Genomic DNA, 21,565 nt, shown 5'->3' with positions numbered 1-21,565 from the left:
CTAGAAATGTATCTTCCATTATGGGTTAATTTAATGCAAAATTGTATATTCCATTCCATTCAATTTATTAATGCTCGTGGACTGATTGGCCATAAGCAAATAGAAAAAAAAGATATAAAATACCCAATAATAAATACACTATTTAATAAATAATAAATACAATAACAATACACTAATAAATACAGTATAAATAACAATAAATAACAAAAGCTGTTTGCCAAATCAGCTTCCTTACTTAAGGATTTGAGATGAAGGGGTGTGTCTATGTGTACATGGCCTTCGATATTCTCTGACAGGGGCCTTCCCTAAATCGGAACCCTCACATCTGATCAGGACCAAAGTGTCAGACAAGGTGCCAACAAACAGCTCCTTAAGTGGCAGGAACAAAACGCCTGGGTGCATTTTTTGAATTCTGACACAGGATGATGAACGCCAGTCGGATTGCAACAACTGGTAGATGAGGCAAAGTCGAAGATTAAGCACATGGACTTTGTTCCACAGGAGAAAGGCCTGGGATAACTTGATTCTTTAATGCTTTCTTGTTATTACTTGTTCTCTTTTGTTCAACTCAGGCCTGAGAACAATAATGTAGCACTTGGGGAAAAAGATACAGCAGAGTAACCCAGCACCAGAGGCTAAAATTGAGAAAATCTCTACTGCTACCATGTATTTCCCTTTGGTGCTCAGATAGGTTGGAACAAAACACAACCAAACACTGCAAAACATCAGCATGCTGAAGGTGATGAACTTGGCTTCGTTAAAACTGTCTGGCAAGTTTCGGGCAAAGAAAGCAACAGTGAAACATATGGAGGACAAAAGTCCCAAGTAGCCCAGGACGATATAAAACATAACAACAGACCCTTCATTACATTTTAATATGATTTCTTCAGTCATCGACTGGGTGTCCAAATCTGGGAATGGGGGCATGGTTCCTAGCCACACTGCACAAATACACATTTGGATAGTGGAACAGGAAAGGACAATAGAGGTGGTCATCCTTTTCCCCACCCACTTCCTCATGCTGGACCCTGGTCTGACAGCCATGAAAGCTACAACTACATTTATGGTTTTAGCCAAGACACAAGAAACAGCTGCTGAGAAGATTATGCCGAAAGCAGATTGTCGGAGGAAGCAGGTCAACTTGCTTGGTCTTCCAAAGAAGAGGAAAGAACAGAGGAAGCAAAGCAGGAGAGAGACGAGGAGAGCGTAGGTGACATCCTGGTTGTTGGCTTTGACAATGGGAGTATCTTTGTGCTTAGTAAAAGTTCTTAATATCAGAACTGTGATTAGCAACAGAAAAAAAGCAACTGAAGCCAACGAAGACCCGATTGGTTCTTCATAGGAGAGAAAGTTGATCACCTTGGGAATACATCGATCTTGGTCCTTGCTTGGATATTGTTCTACTGGACATTTAGAACAGTCATCCGTGTCTGAAAAAAAAAAAGGAAGAATGACCATTTTAGTGTCAAATCATATGAAGCAAAGTGAGATCATCTCAGTTTCTGTTGATATGAAGCTTAAGGGTTCATTCTTCTGATTCCCTACAATTTGTGAGCTATCCGTGGTGGAAACTGCCGTCAAATCATAGCTGGCTTATGGCGATCCCAGGTGGGCTTTTCAAAGCATGAGACATTCAGAGTTGATTTGCCATTGCTTGCCTCTGTGTCATGACCCTGGTATTCCTTGGAGGGCTTCCATCCAAATACTAGTCAGGGCTGACCCTGCTTAGCATCCAAGATCTGATGACACTGGGCTGGCCTGGGCTATACAGGTCAAAGTTTACAAGATATTATTTGTGCTGAAATCCAACAACTGGTTATGTGCTAGGGAGTATCATCCAAGAAAGCTTTTTAACATTATTTGATCATTTGTAAAAGCTGCATTATGTTTCCCAGCTATGTAGCTTGTGGTTATTTTAACGGGAGATGACAGTGACTGAACAGGAGTGTTCTTCATGCATATCAAGTGTGTATGTTCTACTAAAGATAAGGATCAAGAAGAAAGCACAAAATTGAGACAAGCTGCAGCATACTGAAGAGAAAAAAATATGGGTAAGTTAAAAATAATTTCATTAAATGTAAATGGACTCAATATACCATCCCCCCAAAAAAGTATTTAATTATCTCAGAAAATTAAAAACAGACATAATCTGTATTCAAGAAACTCACATTAAAAAAGCTCATCACCTGTTGAAAAAAAAATAGGAACTAAGCTAAAGAAAAGAAGAAAGGAATTGCTTTGCATATTAAGAATCCGTGGGGAGGAGAGTGTATGTTCTACCACCCTTCCCAAAATTGAGATGTTTGCCTAAATGCCACCTCTTCTCTTTACAGTGCATGTGTGTGTGTTGGCATTACTTTTCAGAAAGTCAGAGTCACCTACCATTCTGGACTGAAATCTTCCCTTCTGAACAAGGAGCACAGTCATAGCAGCAGAATTGCTCCCCTTCTTTCTTTCTTTTCTGATAACCGGGCTGGCAGAAGTCGCTACATCTAGAAACAGGCAGTACCTAGGCAAGAAAAAGACAGAGGCTTATGGTACTTTGCAGTTTAATGAATGTTAACAACAACGAACAAACACTAAAGACAAAAACAATTTTAGGGGGGATAGACCCCTTCAGAGAAAAGGAAACAAAGTATCAATGGAAGAATAAAAGGAATCCTGCTAATATTTGCATGCTGTGAATCCCAGCAATAGAAAAAGAAGAAGAAGAAGAAGAAGAAGAGGAAGAGGAAGAAGAAGAAGAATCATCCATACTTGGTTAAACCCCCTGTGCCACTCAAGTAAATCTTCATGAAGAATGACTTCTTTCCCTTTTGGAGCTTTGGGATCAACCCTTCCAACGTTCACTCTAACAATGGAGTTGTTTGGAAACATGACCATGTTCATGATGTGAAAGCCGATTCCCATTTCCCTGTTCTCATCAAAAGACACTGTTTCTCCAGCTGAGTTGTTAAATGAAATTCCTTGAAGAAACTGGTGCAGCTGATTGAAAGAAAAAAAGCAAAGAAAAGCAAAGAAATTAACATCTCTGATTCTCCGTGAACATTATGAACACCTTTCCTAATACACTTCTAAGCAGCTACAGCTAGACCCAATCTGAACATGAACTAAGAGTAAATTATTTTACTGTTGAACTATGTTTTTTTTTTCAAATTCCATGCATAAAATAAAATCTGAACCCACAAAAAGTTGTCAATTAATAATGTAAATACCCGGGATTTCGACGAAGAGATATTTTGATGTTGTGTTACATTGTACAAGACATGTCATGGCAACAAAGACAACATCTCTCTCCCTCTGCCATCCATCCATCCATCCATCCATCCATCCATCCATCCATCTATCTATCTATCTATCTATCTATCTATCTATCTATCTATCTATCTATCCCTGTGTTCCTATGTGAATCTACAACAATATAGCACACAATAGAAGCACTGGCAATCACAGAGTTAAAATAATGATAAAATGCATTAAAATACATTAACACACCAGTAAAAAAATATCTTGTTCGTGGTTGATAAGATATCCCCTTTTTACCCAGACACACATTTTATAGATATTACCTGCCAAGGCTGGGGATCATGTAATTCAGTGTTTTTATCTTCCAAAACTGATTGGTAATCTGATCGGGAGGAGTACATGGCTTGCAAAGCATGTGCTACAGCATAGACTGCATTGTAGATGCCATAGCTGTGGCCAAGCATGCGCATTTCAAACACAGACCCAGGAAGGCTGTCCAGTCTCTCCTTTCCAGTACATTTCCTTCCTTGTATTTTAGAGTCTGGAAGTACACATTCAAATGCTTGTTCCCAGAAGCCTTTGACAAATCCATCTTCTAAGGTCCTGTAAGGTTTTATGACCTGAAGAAACTCGTCAAACCCTAGAAGCTTCTGTGAGTGAATTGTTAAGGAAATCGAGCCATGGAAAACAGCCAGGTTTAAATACCTCTCTAGGCTTGATATGGCAAAATCAATCTGGCTTGTTGTGATCCACACCTTTCCAATCGATGTGAGTTCCTTATATTCATCATTCAATGAACATATTATAGTAATCAAAAATAACATGGTCTGAGTATCTCCATTGACAACATGTATACTGACTTTCCTCCCTTTGAAAAGTAGGTAAACCTTTGAGAACAAGTTATTTATTTCAGTCCAGCTATTGAAGCGCTTCTTTTGTGGTATTTGTTGTATGAAGGCTGGACAGATTCCATGCTGGGAAAACAACAGTTCTAGGGCCCTTATGAAATGTTCTCCACTGTCATCATCCACCACAAAGAGTCCAACCCATGTCCATCCAAAATGCTCGAGTAACCAGATAATCCCCATGTACTGATGGGTTTCCTCAGTGGCTACATGGTAAGAAAAGAGGAGCTGGACAGTTTCCCTCTGCTCTTGAGCAAATGACCCATATGGGAACTAAAAAGAAATGTACAGATTTCTGTAACCGATGGATCAGATGGGCTTTCTGACTCTGTACACTATCTACTTGTCAATTTCACATCTAATTTTTAATCTGCAAAACTGTGAGTCAATCATTCCACATGTTCAAATGTGGAAATACCATGATATTTCTGCAAAATGGTCATGGCCGAATGCTTGACTTTGCCCTCCATTTCTGGTTCCACTGGCTATCTGAAGAGCATCTACCTTTAGTATTAATTCTATTGATACTGTTGAACATCTAATCACCCTGTTTCTGAACCAGGAAATTGTTATTACAAAGGGAGTGAAGAGTGAATAATACATACAGCATGTGAAAACTGAGTCAACCTTTCATAGGTCCTACCTGTGGAATCTTGTAGAGACTTAAAAGATGTGAAATATAGATGGTGGTATCAGAGCCAAGTCCTCCAATCACAGCTATTAGGCTTTTTGAGGCTGAACTCTTGTAGTTAGGAATGAATCTGTGAGATTTGAAGAGCAGGTCCAGAGTGGTACGATAGGTCATCTTCTCGTAATAGTAGCTGTCATAGATATGGAATCCAAGGGTGATGTTGGGCAAGATCTTTGGATTTTCATTTATCTCATTTACAGCAAACACCAAGGCCAGAACATGCTGGTAGAGTTTTGTCACCATACTGCAAATAGAGTTTCCTATGCTTTCACAAACATATTTGACAAAGCATAAAGTAATCTTATCGCATCAAGGGTTCATATCAAATGTCTAGTTGTGATTTGTAATAATAACATCACTGAATGATTGGTTGATGTCCAATTAGTGGGCACTGTTTTTTTTTCCAGAGATAAGCCCCCCAAGTGGTTTATTAATTCTCCATCAATTCTAAAGAAGCATTGGTGAAAGATTTCCAATGATTGTCACATACATTTCCTTACCATGCAGCTTTGAAGAATTCACTGGCAGGATATTTCTTGAAAGAATATTTGAAAGGAATATAAAACACCTGAGACATAATCCCACCAATTAGGAGATCCCCAGACTGATACCACTCATGTGGGACCCGGGGAGGATCACTGTCAGGGCAGTGAATGAAATCTTTGCACACTGAAGGTGTAAAGAGAAGCTGCCAGTAGCACCAACATCCTAACTGCAAAGCTTCTGATCGCATGCAGACTCTTCTGAGTCCGTCGACAAGCTGCCATGTATGATGGCTGATTGCCAGTTCCCTTGCAGAAGGTGAAACGATCAGCCCTAACTTTAGAGTCAAGCTGGCTAGAAAGGCTTGCCTGAGAGGGTCCTCAGAGATGACCAGTACAGAGATTTGATGTCTGCCCCCTTGAATGGGAAGGAAAATGTGACAGAGAACACTTGACACATCTTCTCCCCAGCTTGGATGGGCAGAAGGGATTTTCTTTATATGACCACCGGAAACTTGTGTATTGACTTTTCCCCTAGCTCATCCTAAGAGTCACTGTAGCTGGGCCATGAAAAAAAAAAGCGTAATTACATGGATGAACAAAATTGGCTGAGGTGATTAAAAGGTACCATTGGTTGATGACTTGTTTTCCAGATCTGGCTCCAAGTCTAGTCTGCTCACTGTGTGTGTGTGTAAAGTGTTGTCAAGTCACATCCAACTTATCATTACCCCTTATGGAGTTTTCAAGGAAAGAGACTAACAGAGGATACATACTGAAACAGGGAAGTAGGAAGGTGGATTGTTGCAAATGGCAAGCCAAGCAAAGTCATAGACTAGTCTTGTTCCACAGGAGAAAGAAATGGGGCAGCTTGATTCTTTAAAACCTTTTTTGTCATTATTTGTTCTCTTTTGTTCAACTCAGGCCTCAGAACAATAATGTAGCATTTGGGGAAAAAGATACAGCAGAGTAACCCAGCACTAGAGGCCAAGATGGAGAAAATCTCTACTGCTACCATGTATTTCCCTTTGGTACTCAGATAAGTTGGAACAAAAGACAACCAAACACTGCAAAACATCAGCATGCTGAAGGTGATGAACTTGGCTTCATTAAAACTGTCTGGCAACTTCCGGGCAAAGAAAGCCACAGTGAAGCTTATGGAGGACAAAAGTCCCATGTAGCCCAGGGTGATATAAAACATAACCACAGACCCTTCATTACATTTTGCTATGATCTCTTTAGTCATTGACTGGCTGTCCAAATCTGGGAATGGGGGCGTGGTTCCTAGCCACAGTGCACAAATACACATTTGGATAAGGGAGCAGGAAAGGACAATAGAGGTGGTCAGTCTTTTCCCCACCCACTTTCTTATGCTGGAGCCTGGTTTGGTGGCCATGAAAGCTACAACCACAGTGATGGTTTTGGCCAAGACACAAGAAACAGCCACAGTGAAGATGATGCCAAAAGCAGATTGTTGGAAGAAGCAGGTCAACTTGCTTGGTCTTCCAAGGAAGAGGAAAGAACAGAGGAAGCAAAGCAGGAGAGAGATTAGGAGAGCATAGGTGACATCTTTGTTGTTGGCTTTGACTATGGGTGTATCTTTATGCTTAATAAAAGTTCTTAATATCCAAACTGTGATCAGGGACAAAGAAACAGTAACTGAAGCCAAACAGGTCCCCATTGGTTCTTCATAGGAGAGAAAGTTGATCATTTTGGGAACACATCGATCTTGGTCTTTGCTTGGATAATGTTCTTCTGGACATTTAGAACAGTCACCTGTGTCTGGGGAAAATGGAAGAATGACCATTTCAATGTCAATTCATATGAAACTATGAGAGGTCATCTCAGTTTCAGTTCATATGAAACTAAGGGCTCATTCTTCTGATTCCCTACGATTTGTGAGATATTGGTGGTGGAAACTGCTCTCAAATCATAGCTGACTTATGGCAATTCTGTTGGGTTTTCAAGGCAAGAGACATTCAGAGTTGGTTTGCCATTGCCTACCTCCGTGTCATGACCCTGGAAGACCCTGGAGGTCTTCCATTCAAATACTAGCCAGGGCTGACCCTGCTTAGCTTCCGAGTTCTGATGACTTTGGGCTATCCTGGGCTATCCAGGTCAAGGCTTGTGAGATACTATTCATGCTGAAACCCAGTAATTGGTTACTGTATGTGCTATCTAAGAAAGCATTTTAATGTTATTTGATCATTTGTAAAAGCCACCTTATGTTTCCCAGCAAGGATGCTTGAGATCATTTTAATGGGAGATGACATTGACTGAACTGGGTTTTTCTTCACGTGCATCAAGTTCTACCAACCTTGCCCAAATTGTGACAGTTGCCTAAACGCCACCTCTTCTCTTTCTCATCCGTGTGTGTGTGTGTGTGTGTATTGGCAGTAATCTTGGTGAGCCAGCATGATGTACCGAGTTTGGTGTAGTGGTTAACAGTGGTGATTTGGAATGGTGGACTCTGCTCTGGAGAACCGGGTTTGATTCCCCACTCCTCCACATGAGTGGTGGAGGCTAATCTGGTGAACTGGATTTGTTTTCCCAGTCCTACACATGAAGCCAACTGGGTGACCTTCGACTAGTCACACTCTACCATCCCCACCTACCTCACAGGGTATCTGTTTGTGGGGAGGGGAAGGGTGGTTGTAAGCCGGTTTGATTCTTCCTTAAGTGGTAGAGGAAGTCGGCATATACAAACCAACTCTTCTTCTTCTTGAGAAAGTCACAGTCACCTACCATGCTGGACTGAAATCTTCCCTTCTGAACAAGGAGCACAGTCATAGCAGCAGAATTGCTCCCCTTCTTTATTTCTTTTCTGATAACCAGGGTGGCAGGAATCACTACATCTAGAAACAGGCAATATCTATCCAAGAAGAAGACAGAGTCTTGTTGCTCTTTGCAGTCTTATAAATGTTAACAGCAACTAACAAACATTAAAGACAAAAACAATGTTAGGAAAAAAACACCCCATCCTCCTAATATTTATATGCTCTGCACCCCAGTAAATGATTAAAATGACAAGCTCTTTTAAAAGAGGTTAGGATTTTTTGGGGGGAGGTTTGCCTTTTTTACCCAGGCATGCTTGGATGTTTTGTTCAATTTACAAAATTTCATAGATTTGCAGTGTAATCCTAAAAAGGGTCAAACCTCTCTAGATCAATTGAAGTCAAAGTATTCAAGAGGGTTTATCTCAGCTTTGGATTATACTCTTAAAATCTAGCCTGAAACTCATATTTTTCTTTACATTTTTGCAATTCTATAATCAGCACTATATTAGCTCCTGGCATATAGAAGAAAAGATCTAATTTTCCCTGCCTATGAATTTTCAGAATTATCCATCTGTGTTTTGATATCTCATTCATCAATCTGTTGACAACAATGGAGGAAGTTGACATCTTCGTCTTGGACTTCTCGGTAGTATTTAGTGACAATGAGTTCATTACAAGGATTGATTAAGCATGATCATGTTCAATTATAATGCAAAGGATGTTACTGCCACCACCAACCCAATAACCAACCCATAGAATGCAGTTTCCCTCTGAAATACTTTGGAATCCATACATGGTTAAACCCCTTGTGCCACTCAAGTAAATCTTCATGAAGGGTGATTTCTTTCCCTTTTGGAGCTTTGGGATCCACCCTTCCAACGTTCACTCTAACAATGGAGTTGTTTGGAAACATGAGCATGTTCATGATGTCAAACCCGCTTCCTATTTTCCCATTCTCATCAAAAGACACGGTTTCTCCAGCTGAGTTGTTAAATGAAATTCCTTGAAGAAACTGGTGCAGCTGATTAAAAGGGGAAAAAAATAAAATAAAATAAATTAACATCTCTGATTCTCCGTGAACATTATGAACACCTTTCCTAATACACTTCTAAGCAGCAACAACTAGACCCAATCTGAACATGAACTAGATTAATTTATTGTTGAACTATGATTTTTTTTTTCAAATTCCATGCATAAAAGAAAATCTGAACCCACAAAAAGTTGTCAATGGATAATGTAAGCAACCAGATATTCGTGGAAGAGATATTTTGATGTTGCGTCACATTGTACATCGTATCATGGCAACAAAGACAGCACCTCTGTCTGTCTGTCTGTCTGTCTGTCTGTCTGTCTGTCTATCTATCTATCTATCTATCTATCTATCTATCTATCTATCTATCATCTATCATCTATCATCAATCTATCATCTATCGACCTTATTCCCAGTTGACAAGATATCCCCCTCTTGCCCATACATACATTGTGTATACATTACCTGCCAAGGCTGGGGATCATGGAATTCAGTATTTTTGCCTCTGAAAACTGATTGGTAAGTGGATCGTGATGAGTACATGGCTTGCAAAGCATGTGCTACAGCATAGACTGCATTGTAAATGCCATAGCTGTGGCCAAGCATGCGCATTTCAAACACAGACTCAGGAAGACTGTCCAGTCTCTCCTTTCCAGTACATTTCCTTCCTTGTATTTTAGAGTCTGGAAGTACACATTCAAATGCTTGTTCCCAGAAGCCTTTGACAAATCCATCTTCTAAGGTCCTGTAAGGTTTTATGACCTGAAGAAACTCGTCAAACCCTAGAAGCTTCTGTGAGTGAATTGTTAAGGAAATCGAGCCATGGAAAACAGCCAGGTTTAAATACCTCTCTAGATTTGATATGGCAAAATCAATCTGGCTTGTTGTGATCCACACCTTTCCAATCGATGCGAGTTCCTTATATTCATCATTCAATGAACATATTATAGTAATCAAAAATAACATGGTCTGAGTATCCCCACTGACAACATGTATACTGACTTTCCTCCCTTTGAAAAGTAGGTAAACCTTTGAGAACAAGTTATTTATTTCAGTCCAGCCATTGAGGCGCTTCTTTTGTGGTATTTGTTGTATGAAGGCTGGACAGATTCCATGCTGGGAAAACAACAGTTCCAGGGTCTTTATGAAATGTTCTCCACTGTCATCATCCACCACAAAGAGTCCAACCCATGTCCATCCAAAATGCTTGAGTAACCAGATAATCCCCATGTACTGATGGGTTTCCTCAGTGGCTACATGGTAAGAAAAGAGGAGCTGGACAGTTTCCCTCTGCTCTTGAGCAAATGACCCATATGGGAACTAAAAAGAAATGTACAGATTTTTGTAACCGATGGATCAGATGGGCTTTCTGAATCTGTACACTATCTACTTGTCAATCTCACATCTAGTTTTTAATCTGCAAAACTGTGAGTCAATCATTCCACATGTTCAAATGTGGAAATACCATGATATTTCTGCAAAATGGTCATGGCCGAATGCTTGACTTTGCTCTCCATTTCTGGTTCCACTGGCTATCTGAAGAGCATCTACCTTTCGTATTAATTCTATTGATACTGTTGAACATCTAATCACCCTGTTTCTGAACCAGGAAATTGTTATTACAAAGGGAGTGAAGAGTGAATAATACATACAGCATGTGAAAACTGAGTCAACTATGCATAGGTCCTACCTGTGGAATCTTGTAGAGACTTAAAAGATGTGAAATATAGATGGTGGTATCAGAGCCAAGTCCTCCAATCACAGCTATTAGGTTTTTTGAGGCTGAACACTTGTAGTTAGGAATGAATCTGTGAGATTTGAAGAGCAGGTCCAGAGTGGTACGATAGGTCATCTTCTCATAATAGTAGCTGTCATAGATATGGAATCCAAGGGTGACGTTAGGCAAGATATTGGAATTTCCGTTGATCTCTTTTACAGCAAACACCAAGGCCAGAACATGCTGGTAGAGTTTTGTCACCATTCTGCAAATAGAGTTTCCTATGTTTTCACAAACTTATTTAAGATAGCATAAAGTAATCTTATCCTATCAAGGGCTCATATCAAATGTCTGGTTGTGATTTGTAATACAGGTTGAATATCCCTTAGCCAAAATCCTAGGGACCAGAAGTGTTTCAGACGTCAGATTATTTCAGATTTTGGAATATTTGCATATACATAATGAGATATCTTGGGGATGGGACACAAGACTAACCATGAAATTCATTTATGTATTATAGCCACCCTATATACATAGCCTGAAGGTAATTTTATACAATATTTTACACAATTTTAACAATACTTTTCTGCATGAAACAAAGTTTGTGTACAGTGAACCATCAGAAAGCAAAGGTGTCACTATCTCAACAGGAGTTTTGGATTTTGGAGCATTTCACATATAGGATTTTTGAATAAGGGATACTCAGCCTGTAATAACTTTGCCAAATGTTTCGTTGATGTCCAATTTGTGGGCACTATTTCTTCAGAGATAGCCTCGGCAATGTACCTGCAAACATTTTACGTTTGGTCTAAAGACCGTAAAATTGAATTTAAAAAAATACAGAAATCGCCCCCTTAGCAATTTAATAAGCCTCCCTCAATTCTAAAGAAGCATTGGTGAAAGATTTCCAATGATTGTCACATAAGTTTCCTTACCGTACAGTTTCAAAGAATTCACTGGCAGGATATCTCTTGAAAGAATATTTGAAAAAAATATAAAACACCTGAGATGTAATCCCACCAATTAGGAGATCCCCAGACTGATACCACTCGTGTGGGACGTGGAGAGGATCACTCTCAGGGCAGCGAATGAAATCTCCACCCACCACAGGAGTAAAGAGAAGCTGCAATGCCAGTAGCACCAACATCCTGGCTGCAAGGCTTCTGCCTACATGCAATCTGCTGCGTATGATGGCTGATTGCCAATACCTTTGCAGAAGGCAAAATGATCAGCCCTGACTTTAGAGTCAACCTGGCTAGAAATGCTTGCTTCAGATGGTCATCAGAGACTACTGATACAGAGACTTGATGTTCACCTACTTGAATGGGAAGAAAAATGTGACACAGCCCAGTTGACACACCCTTTCCTCGCTTTAGGTCAGAAGGGATTTTCTTTATATGACCACCTGAAGACTTTTTTTTCCCAGCTCATCCTAAGAGATGCTGTAGCTCGGTCATGAAAAATAAATTTCAGTAATTACATGGACAAGCAAAATTGGCTGTAATTAAATGGCACGATTGGTTGATGACTTGTTTTTCAGATCTGGCTCCGAGTCTAGTCTGCTCACTGAGGTATAATGGACAGTGTTTCTGACTCATAACATTTAGAGAAATATGAACTGAGAATAAGTCAAGGCTTTGCTCATGGCTGGTATCCACAGTATCACAACTTCTCCCCATTTTATCAAATTAGAGAAGGCTTTCACCTATTCCAACTTTTCAATAATACAATATATTTCCAGGACTGCAGGTCATTTGTTTCTTTAATCAGGTAACCAGCAAATGAATTGATACCTGTATGGATATATCCTTTATTGAAAAAGGGAATTATTCTTTTTATTAAACAAGACAGTATAAAATGGAGAACTAAATTTATTGAATTTATACAGAATGTAATTAAACAGGCAAGCACAATCAAATCTTCTAACATTATTTTAATGCATATCAAAACTAGTTGTCTAATACAACAAATCTGAATTCAGCCTCTTATTCATTGCTCTTAAGGAATATCAAGTGAGCCAAAAGGGTCTCTATATCTTACCAAGCAGGGGTCCTTTTATCTCTATCTAACAGCTGAGCTTCAGTCCAAGGAAATCGGATTTGGTCTTCAGACTCATGCATAGTTATAGAGAAAACTTATTTATCTGATTAATCTTTGAAGTCGCTTTTCACAATCATGTGACTATTTCTAAGTACCTGGTTGGCTATTATAATAAGCAAAATCAGTACAAACACATCTGTTTACTTGATACATGATGAACACTATTAAGAGCAGCGGACTCTAATCCAGAGAACTGGGTTTGATTCCCCACTCCTCCACATGAAGCCTGCTGGATATCCTTGGGCCAGTCACAGTTCTCTCAGAACTCTCTCAGCCCCACCTACCTCACAAGGTGCCTGATGGGATGAGAGGAAGGGGTTGTGAGTATAAGTCACTTTGAGACTCCTTAAAGGTAGAGAAAAGTGGGGTATAAAAACCAACTCTAAGGGATGTAGTAAGGAGAAGACTTAGGTGAGACTGAGTGAAAAAGATGGATGGATCCGTCCAACCCATTGAACATATCCGAGAATTCTTGGCCACACATTTAAAAAAACTAAAACAAAGCAGTTGAATGGATTTATGAAAGTTTGTTTCATACCAAATACCCAAGACATATTTTCTTTTTAAATTGTTACAATTATTCACCCGACTTTATCCACAGTGGTTCAATGTGGAAATAACAACTTTATCTTAATATAGAACTAGAAATGTATCTTCCATTATGGGTTAATTTAATGCAAAATTGTATATTCCATTCCATTCAATTTATTAATGCTCATGGACCGATTGGCCATAAGCAAATAGAAAAAAAGATATAAAATACCCAATAATAAATACACTATTTAATAAATAATATATACAATAATAATACACTAATACATACATAAAAATAGCTGTTTCCCTTTACAAAACCATCTTTCTTGAAATGTGCAGAGTGGGAGTTGGAACGCTGACAGTTAAGAACTGACAATGTAACAAAACCTTTTTCGGCACACACCCTTAGACCTGACCAAATTTTAACCATAGAGTCCCTGAATGGGACCTCTGCATTATTCTGCATTATTCGGGATCTGGTTTTTTGGCTCCCTTTTATTGACGCAGAGTGGCAAGCTGCAGTACTGCAGTCCAAGCTTTGCTCATGACCTGAGTTTGATCCTGATGGAAGTCGGTTTCAGGTAGCCGGCTCAAGGTTGACTCAGCCTTCCATCCTTCCGAGGTCGGTAAAATGGCTACCCAGCTTGCGGGGGGTAAAGTGTAGATGACTGGGGAATGCAACGGCAAACCACCCTGTAAACATAGTCTGCCTAGTAAACGTCGGGATGTAATGTCACTCCATGGCTCAGGAATGACCTGGTGCTTGCACAGGGGACTACCTTTACCTTTTTTTTATTGCTGCCATTAAAAAAACCCTCACGTGTCATTCAGGCTCTCGTGAAGCAACAAATGACCAATAATATCATGCAAGGTATTTTTCGGGGGGGGGGGGTGTTCTGTTCAGCTTTAGCCAAATGTATGCCCCTAGCATTGATTCCAAGACATTTAAGACCTTTAAGTTAGGAACAAGCACCTTGAATAGTGCCAGGAAACATGTATAGATCTTTTGGCACAGGGGTTTCTATAGCCCCTGAATTCTGCCCCAACAGAAGCCTGGGTGCCACATTTTGGACCAACTGAAATTTCTGGACAGCTTCAAAAAAAATGCATATAATAGAAACTTAAATGTTTTAATTCTTTCTCCTTATTACTTGAACCTTTTTGTTCAGCTCAGGCCTTAGCAGAATAATGTAGCATTTAGGAAAAAAGATGCAAGCCAGTAACCCTGCACTTGAGGCCAAGATAGAGAAGATCTCCACAGCTACCATGTATTTCCCTTTGGTGCTCAGGTAGGATGGAATGAATGACAACCAAACACTGCAAAAGATCAGCATGCTGAAGGTGATTAATTTGGCTTCATTGAAACTATCTGGCAACTTCCTGGCTAGGAAGGCCACAGTCAAGCTGATGACAGACAGAAGTCCCATGTAGCCCAGGACAATGTAAAACATAAAGGTGGACCCTTCATTACATCCTGCTATGATCTCCTCACTCAAAGAGAGCATGTCAAAATCTGGGAAAGGGGGAGAGGTTACTAGCCACACTATACAAATGGCTTCTTGGATAACTGAACAGGAAAGGATAATGGAGTTGGCCAGTCTTTTCCCCACCCACTTCCTCATGCTGGACCCTGGTTTGGTGGCCATGAAAGCTACAACCACAGTGATGGTTTTGGCCAAAACACAAGAAACAGCCACTGAGAAGATGGTACCAGAAGCAGCTTGTCGTATGATACAGGTCACCTTATTAGGTAGTCCAAGAAACAGAAATGCACAAAGAAAGCAGAGTAGGAGGGAGATGAGGAGAATGTAGGTGATATCCCTGTTGTTGGCTTTGATGATGGGGGTGTCCTTGTGTTTAATGAAAATTCCCAGCACCAAGGCTGTGAAAAGGGAAAAAGAAAGTGCAATAGAGGCTAATCCACTCCCTAAAGGTTCTTCATGAGACAGAAAGCTCCAAGTCTTGGGAATACATTGGTCATGGTCCTTGCTTGGATATTGATCTCTTGGGCATTTGATGCAGTCATCCATGTCTGGAAAGAAAAAGAATGGCTCGGTGTGACTAAGGTAATTCATATGACACTTTTAGCTGATTTCCGGACCCCCTTTACTGCCAGAGCAACATGGGAAGCATTACGTATGCTAACCATGAGCATCCAAAATGATATTTTAATATTTCATGCTGCTATTACTTTTGCTAATGATGCTTTAACGGTGTTAATTCTTTTGAAGTTCGATTTTAGCAGGAAAGCCAGAGACAAAGAATTGATTGCTTTTCCAGGGTTCCAATAAAAAGACCTGATGAGTTGTCAGGACTCAAGAGAATGCCTGGAGTATTCTCTTGAATACGGATTGATTGCTGGGATGGGTGAAGATAGGGTAAATAATAGTCTGCTTGGAGTGCTGATTAAATCCCCTTAGGATGACACAGTGGGGATTAGCTAGCCTCATAGTCCAGCCAGGCATACTTTAGGGCCAGGGGAAAAGTTAAGCGGCCAACTGCCTTCCTGACCAAGCTTGACACACAAGATGGATCCTAAAACCCTCTGAAAGGCATCCATTTTGAGGGGAGCAGTGTCTTGCTTTTATGCCAGTCTTTGGCCCCCATGCCTTTGTGGCACCCCTTAGTGAGAGAAGGAGTCTGGCTGCTTATAATAGTACCCGCCAACACCTTTACTGATGCCCACCAACTGTTTTTAGTAAATGGGCTGGTTCAGGTGGTGCTTTTGCTCAACAACGCTTTTGATTGGCTCTGCTGATTTAAAACAAATATTGCTTTGGCAGCAGCTGCCACTGAAGCACAAGGATTTTTACAGTGTAACTGAAGTAAACTGCAGCAGCCATTTTGTGGCTGTCTGCCTCCTGCAGCAACTATGTCATGGCCGCCATTTTGCGACTGCACCCACCATGCTATGTCAGAATGGCAAAGATGCCCATAAGCTCAAAAATATTGCGGATGCCTGAACAACTGATGTTTTTTTCTAGGTACAAGATAAAAAGGGAGCTATTGTCTTTAAAAGCCTAAATGTTTGGAACCAGGGCATCAAAATGTCTGATACCTTCCAGATGAGCCAGCAACTAAGGTTTTCTTCAGAGGCTCTGCTTCCCATGACCCCAACATCTAGGCTGAAGTGAATATGGCCATGAGACATGAAGCCTACTGCATGAAAGCCTATACCCAGAATCTGCGACTCTGCCCACTCTTCCTTTTCATCTGGAACATATTCTAGAGAGCAGTTTATTTTTAGGAACCATATTAAGACCTGTATTTTATTTACCAAAGTTTTTATAGGATGGTTGTGTGCATGAGTGCTTTCTTTCTCCTTCATTGCTCCATAGATACCCTTCTTAGCAAAGTCTAGGTCACATTCTGCAATCACTGGTGTGCTATACTACTTACCCTTCTGGTTTGAAATCTCGCCTTCTGGACATGGAATACAATCATAGCAGCAAAATGTCTCCCCTTCTTTCTTTCTTTTATCATAACCAGGGTAGCAGTAATCATTACACAGAGAAAGGGGCACCACCTGGTTCCAGACATGAAAAGAAGTTAGGATGGGGGAAATCACATGAAGTTTTGCTGTTTGTTAGCTGTACAACACAAAACAAAGCTCAAGAAAACAAAAACTGGGTGATAGTCAAAGTTATACATACAAAAAAGCTATTTCCCAGCTACAGCATGTATGTTTTATAATCTCTTTCCTTTCTGAGGAAAATGTGCATAAACAGAATTTAAAAACCTGTGACTTCTTAGTAGGGTGGCCACTAGGGTTGCAAACTCTAGGTACTAGTAACAATAGCAGCATGAGGGTACTAGTTGGAGGTCTCCTGCTATTACAACTGATCTCCAACTGATAGAGATCAATTCAGCTGGAGTAAATGGCCGCTTTGCCAATTGGACTGTATGGCATTGAAGCCCCTCCCCTCTCCAAACCCTGTCCTCCTCAGGCTTCGCCCCCAAAACCTCCCACCGGTGGCAAAGAGGGACCTGGCAACCCTAGTTGCCATCTGCCTGCCCCTCACTGGTGTTGCTCGCAGTGGAAATCCTCTCTTTAGTATTTAAATGAAATCCTTTCTTTAGTATTTAAATGAAATCCTGATGAAACAACACAAACAGAGCAATATAAACAGCAGAGGATAATTCCTAGCCCCTGAATCAGCCATCTGGAGAGCAGAGTGACCCCTAAGAAAACGAGGCAAGCCGCACCTGGTTAAAACTTGTTTGCCACACAATCATATCCTCGTTGATGATGAATTCTTTCCCATTTTGTGCATTTGGATTCACCCATCCAACTTTTACCCTGAGGAGAGACATATTTGGGAATGTGACCAGGTTCATTATGTCAAATCCAGCTCCCACTTCCATATTATCATTTAAAAATACTGTTCCACCAGCTGAGTTATTGAAAGATATGCCTTGAAGAAATGGATGGATCTGGTTAGAAAAAACACATATACTATTCATTCATTCACAGAATTTATATCCTGCCTTTCTGCCCATACAAGAGTTCTTGTGCTGAGATTTTTGCCTTTATACCTTTTTACAGAATTCCATTTAGTTCCAGTTTGAGAATGCAGGCATTTTTCAACAACAGGAAATTGAATTTTTATAGTTCACATTTTCAGGTCTCCAATGCAGGCAACAGAAGAATGCACACAGTTTAGGTCAATGAACGATTTGCTGTAGTTATTCGTACTGAGAAAAGTTGCTTACATTTGAACTAGATTACAGTATTGCAACATGTCCTACCTGGGGCTGCCCTTTGGGGGCTGAGAAACGTCAGCTAGTGAAAATATTAGCATGATTATGGGGGTGAAATTTTGTTTCCCAAATTCTCTTTCAAAAGAATTTCTCTTTAATTTCTCTTGGTATTTTTCTGTTATACCTCTATGCACCCTTTTGTAACTTCAGACTGTGCAGAGGGTTTTTTTGTTTTTGTTTTTTGCACACCACATTGTGCTCTAGCCATAAGGTGGAAAGGTTTTTAGAAATTGCCTGAATCTGAGTATCTGCAGAATGAAATCTCACAATTTTGGAGAACTTCCTTTCCTGCCCCTCCCTCTCTTTAATTTTTTCTACTGATCAAAACAGAGTTGATTCAAAACAGACTCAGATTTTTTTACAAAGAGGAAAAGAAGTTGATTGTTGGATTTGAGAGAGAAATTTGGTCAGGATGAATTAAGGAGAAATTAAAAGAATTCCTCGAAACAACATTAAAATATAAAAGCACTTTTACAACTATATTGGCTTCCCGTTAACTTCTGGCAAAATATACAGGTATAGGTTTTGTCCTTCAAGACCCTAAAGAGTTCGGACCCAAAATGGCCACATTCTTGCATATCAATCTGACTCAATTTTGAAATCTAAAGGGTCTACCTTCCTGGAGGAGCCTACAGTGGTGGAGAAATTTATGGGGGAAATGTTAGACTTATTAGCTACTCCTTCCATCCCTGATGTGTAATTTCCTTCCTCAAGAAGTGGCCTTCTGGTCTGGACACAGCTGAAGGCACTCTTGTTCTAAAAGACTCTCAAGATGACAAATTGCTAGAGGCATCATGTGTTTCTTTATTGTATATTTTCGTTGGATTTCACTTTGTTTTCATTATTGTTGTGAACTGCTGGGGTGAAAGATGGTACAAAAATGTACCAAAGGACAACAGTCCATGGTGAAGACATTACCTGCCAACGCTGGAGATCTTGAAGTTTTGCTACTCTTTTGTCATGTACCATTGTTCTGTGGTTGGATAGTGATAAGTGCATTGCATGCAAAGCATGTGCCACCGCATAGACAGCATTAGAGATGCTGAAGCTGTGGCCAGTCATGTGCATTTCAAACAAAGGCCCAGGAAGGCTCTCCAGCCTCTCCTCCCCAGTGCACATTCCATCAGCGTCTATCATCTCAGGATTTGGAAAAAAACAATCAAATGCTTGCTCCCAAAAATCCTTAAGAAATCCATCTCCCGGATTCCAATATGGTTTTACACCCTGAAGATATTTCTGGAAACCAACAAGCTCTTCTGAGTGGATTGCGAAGAAAAGGGCTCCGTGGAAAACTCGGATATCCCAGTTTCTTTGAAGGCCCGATAATGCAAAATCTACCTGAGCTGTCATAATCCATATCTTTTTAAATAAATTATTTTGGCTATATCCAGGGTTATTCAAAAACATGAAAGCATTGAGTGCCATAATAGCCACGGCTTCTCCGTAGAGCACAAATATATTGGCCTTGCTATTTTGGAAGGGTAGATACACATTTTGTGTTAAATCATCAACTTCATCCATGTTATTCCAATGGACTTGGTTTAGGAGCCTTTCTGTGAAGGCCAAACAGATTCCATGCTCGGAAAACAATGTCTTCAAGACCTGCAGAAAATGTTCTCCACTATCATCATCCACAGTAAAGAGCCCAACCCAAGTCCATCCAAAATGCTGAAGGAGCTTCACTATCCCCACGTACTGCTGGGCTTCATTTGGGACCATGCGGTAAAAAGAAGGGCGCTGTGTTGTATCCCTTTTCTCTGGGGCAAATGAGCAATATGTGAGCTGAAAGGAAACCTTCATGTATGAGAGAGATACTTTGGAAGGAGTGCCTTTGTAGGTTTCTAAAATGAATATTTGCTGAAGGAAAGTTCAATTTTGGTGAGACTTAGAGTCCACGATCCACTTGTGCTTAATTTGCACAAGATATAGGAATTTGATGCAATTTCTGGCATACCACCCACATTAAAGAAAACCATTAAAAGTAACATGCACTATTTTCTACTTGTAAAGTACCTCTTCTTTTGACTTTCTTTTGCTAAAGCAACACACAAGACTTCACTTGTCTATCATTCATTCCTCTCCTTCCTTCTGAACCCCAGAATAACTCCCAGAAAATAAATAATATCTTTTGAGTGTAGAAATCCTTTATGTGCAGATCCTACCTGTGGAATCTTGTAGAGACCTAAGAGGTCTGCCATGTAGAAAGAGATCTGAGAGCTAAGTCCTCCGATGATGGCTTTTAAGTGTTTCTGGGTGTCACATTCATAATTGGGAACAAATGTATGCAATTTATAGAGAAGATTCAGAGTGGTACGATAGGTCATTTTGACATCATAGTAGCTGTCGTAGATTTGGAACCCAAGACTAACATTGGGCAAAATCTTGGGGTTCTTATTGATGTCATTAACAGCAAATGCCAGCGCCAGAAGATGTTGATAGAACTTTGTCACCATACTATAAAAAAAAGTTAAATGCTTTTTGTAAGAGAATCCCACAGTTCATGAAGTCATTGGAACACACCTCTGGTCTTATTGAGCAATGGCTTATTGATCTTCGTTCATTTCCTCCCATACTATCAATTCTGAGCCGTACCAGTTAACAGTCTATATGTTACAAGTTCTGTACCAACTACCCTATAATCAGCAAACCTCAGTTGTTCACAGCAGTATACTAATGGATTCTTGATCACTCTTTCCTTCTTCAGAATTTGGATCCTACATCTCTCTGTCCTTAGAACCAGGATGTCCACAGCTTCAGACCCATGCTAAAGAAAAAGATTTTCATAAACATGCTATTACTTTAATTTCCGGTTTTCTTATATGAAAATATTTCATAATATTGATGTTCTAAAGGTCTGTTCTGAAAATATACACTATGTCCCGCTGGCTATTTATCCATGTCTCCAAACGTTGCAATCTTTCACATCTGAGTTCTGGAAAGTTTCCCTTCTCTTCACTTTTTACAACCTTGCAAAGTTGCACTGCATAACTTCCACAGATGAAACTAAATACTCTTTTGGTGCAGTTAAATATTCCCTCTACTTTTCAAAAACAGAAAGTGCTTAGGAAGAAGAAAATCAAAATGCACTTGAAGCGGAATAAGATACAGCGTGGTATAGTGGTTAAGGTGTCAGCATGGTGCAGTGGTTAAGGTGCCGGACTAGGATCTGGGAAACCCAGGTTCAAATCCCCACTCTGCCATGGAAACTTGCTGGGTGACCATGGGCTAGTTACACAATCTCACCTTCGACCTGGTCAAGTATTTGGATGAGAGACCTCCAATGATTACCAGGGGCATGAGGCAGAGACAGGCAATGGCAAACCAC

General features: G+C 40.2%; 3 protein-coding genes across 3 annotated transcripts; all 3 read right to left on the bottom strand.

Annotated features, from left to right (window-relative positions):
* Positions 1–528: 528 nt before the first annotated feature.
* On the bottom strand, positions 529–5,085 carry LOC130489923 (vomeronasal type-2 receptor 26-like). Its single transcript, XM_056863712.1, has 4 exons — positions 4,795–5,085; positions 2,758–2,985; positions 2,383–2,509; positions 529–1,430 (listed from the first exon to the last, which is right to left on the bottom strand). Exons 1-4 carry the CDS (start codon positions 5,083–5,085, stop codon positions 529–531), a joined length of 1,548 nt encoding a protein of 515 aa, XP_056719690.1.
* A 1,071-nt stretch (positions 5,086–6,156) lies between these two features.
* On the bottom strand, positions 6,157–11,992 carry LOC130489922 (vomeronasal type-2 receptor 26-like). The gene is made up of 6 exons (XM_056863710.1): positions 11,781–11,992; positions 10,819–11,110; positions 9,594–10,448; positions 8,892–9,119; positions 8,067–8,193; positions 6,157–7,103 (listed from the first exon to the last, which is right to left on the bottom strand). Exons 1-6 carry the CDS (start codon positions 11,990–11,992, stop codon positions 6,157–6,159), a joined length of 2,661 nt encoding a protein of 886 aa, XP_056719688.1.
* Positions 11,993–14,609: 2,617 nt separating this feature from the next.
* Positions 14,610–19,959, bottom strand: LOC130490013 (vomeronasal type-2 receptor 26-like). Its single transcript, XM_056863806.1, has 4 exons — positions 19,159–19,959; positions 17,686–17,913; positions 16,879–17,005; positions 14,610–15,511 (listed from the first exon to the last, which is right to left on the bottom strand). Exons 1-4 carry the CDS (start codon positions 19,957–19,959, stop codon positions 14,610–14,612), a joined length of 2,058 nt encoding a protein of 685 aa, XP_056719784.1.
* Positions 19,960–21,565: the final 1,606 nt, after the last annotated feature.

The sequence above is a fragment of the Euleptes europaea genome, chromosome 18, assembly GCF_029931775.1.
Source record: "Euleptes europaea isolate rEulEur1 chromosome 18, rEulEur1.hap1, whole genome shotgun sequence".
Classification (NCBI taxonomy): domain Eukaryota; kingdom Metazoa; phylum Chordata; class Lepidosauria; order Squamata; family Sphaerodactylidae; genus Euleptes; species Euleptes europaea.
Note: the sequence above shows the minus strand (reverse complement) of the source record. Positions and strands in the feature narration are given on the sequence as shown.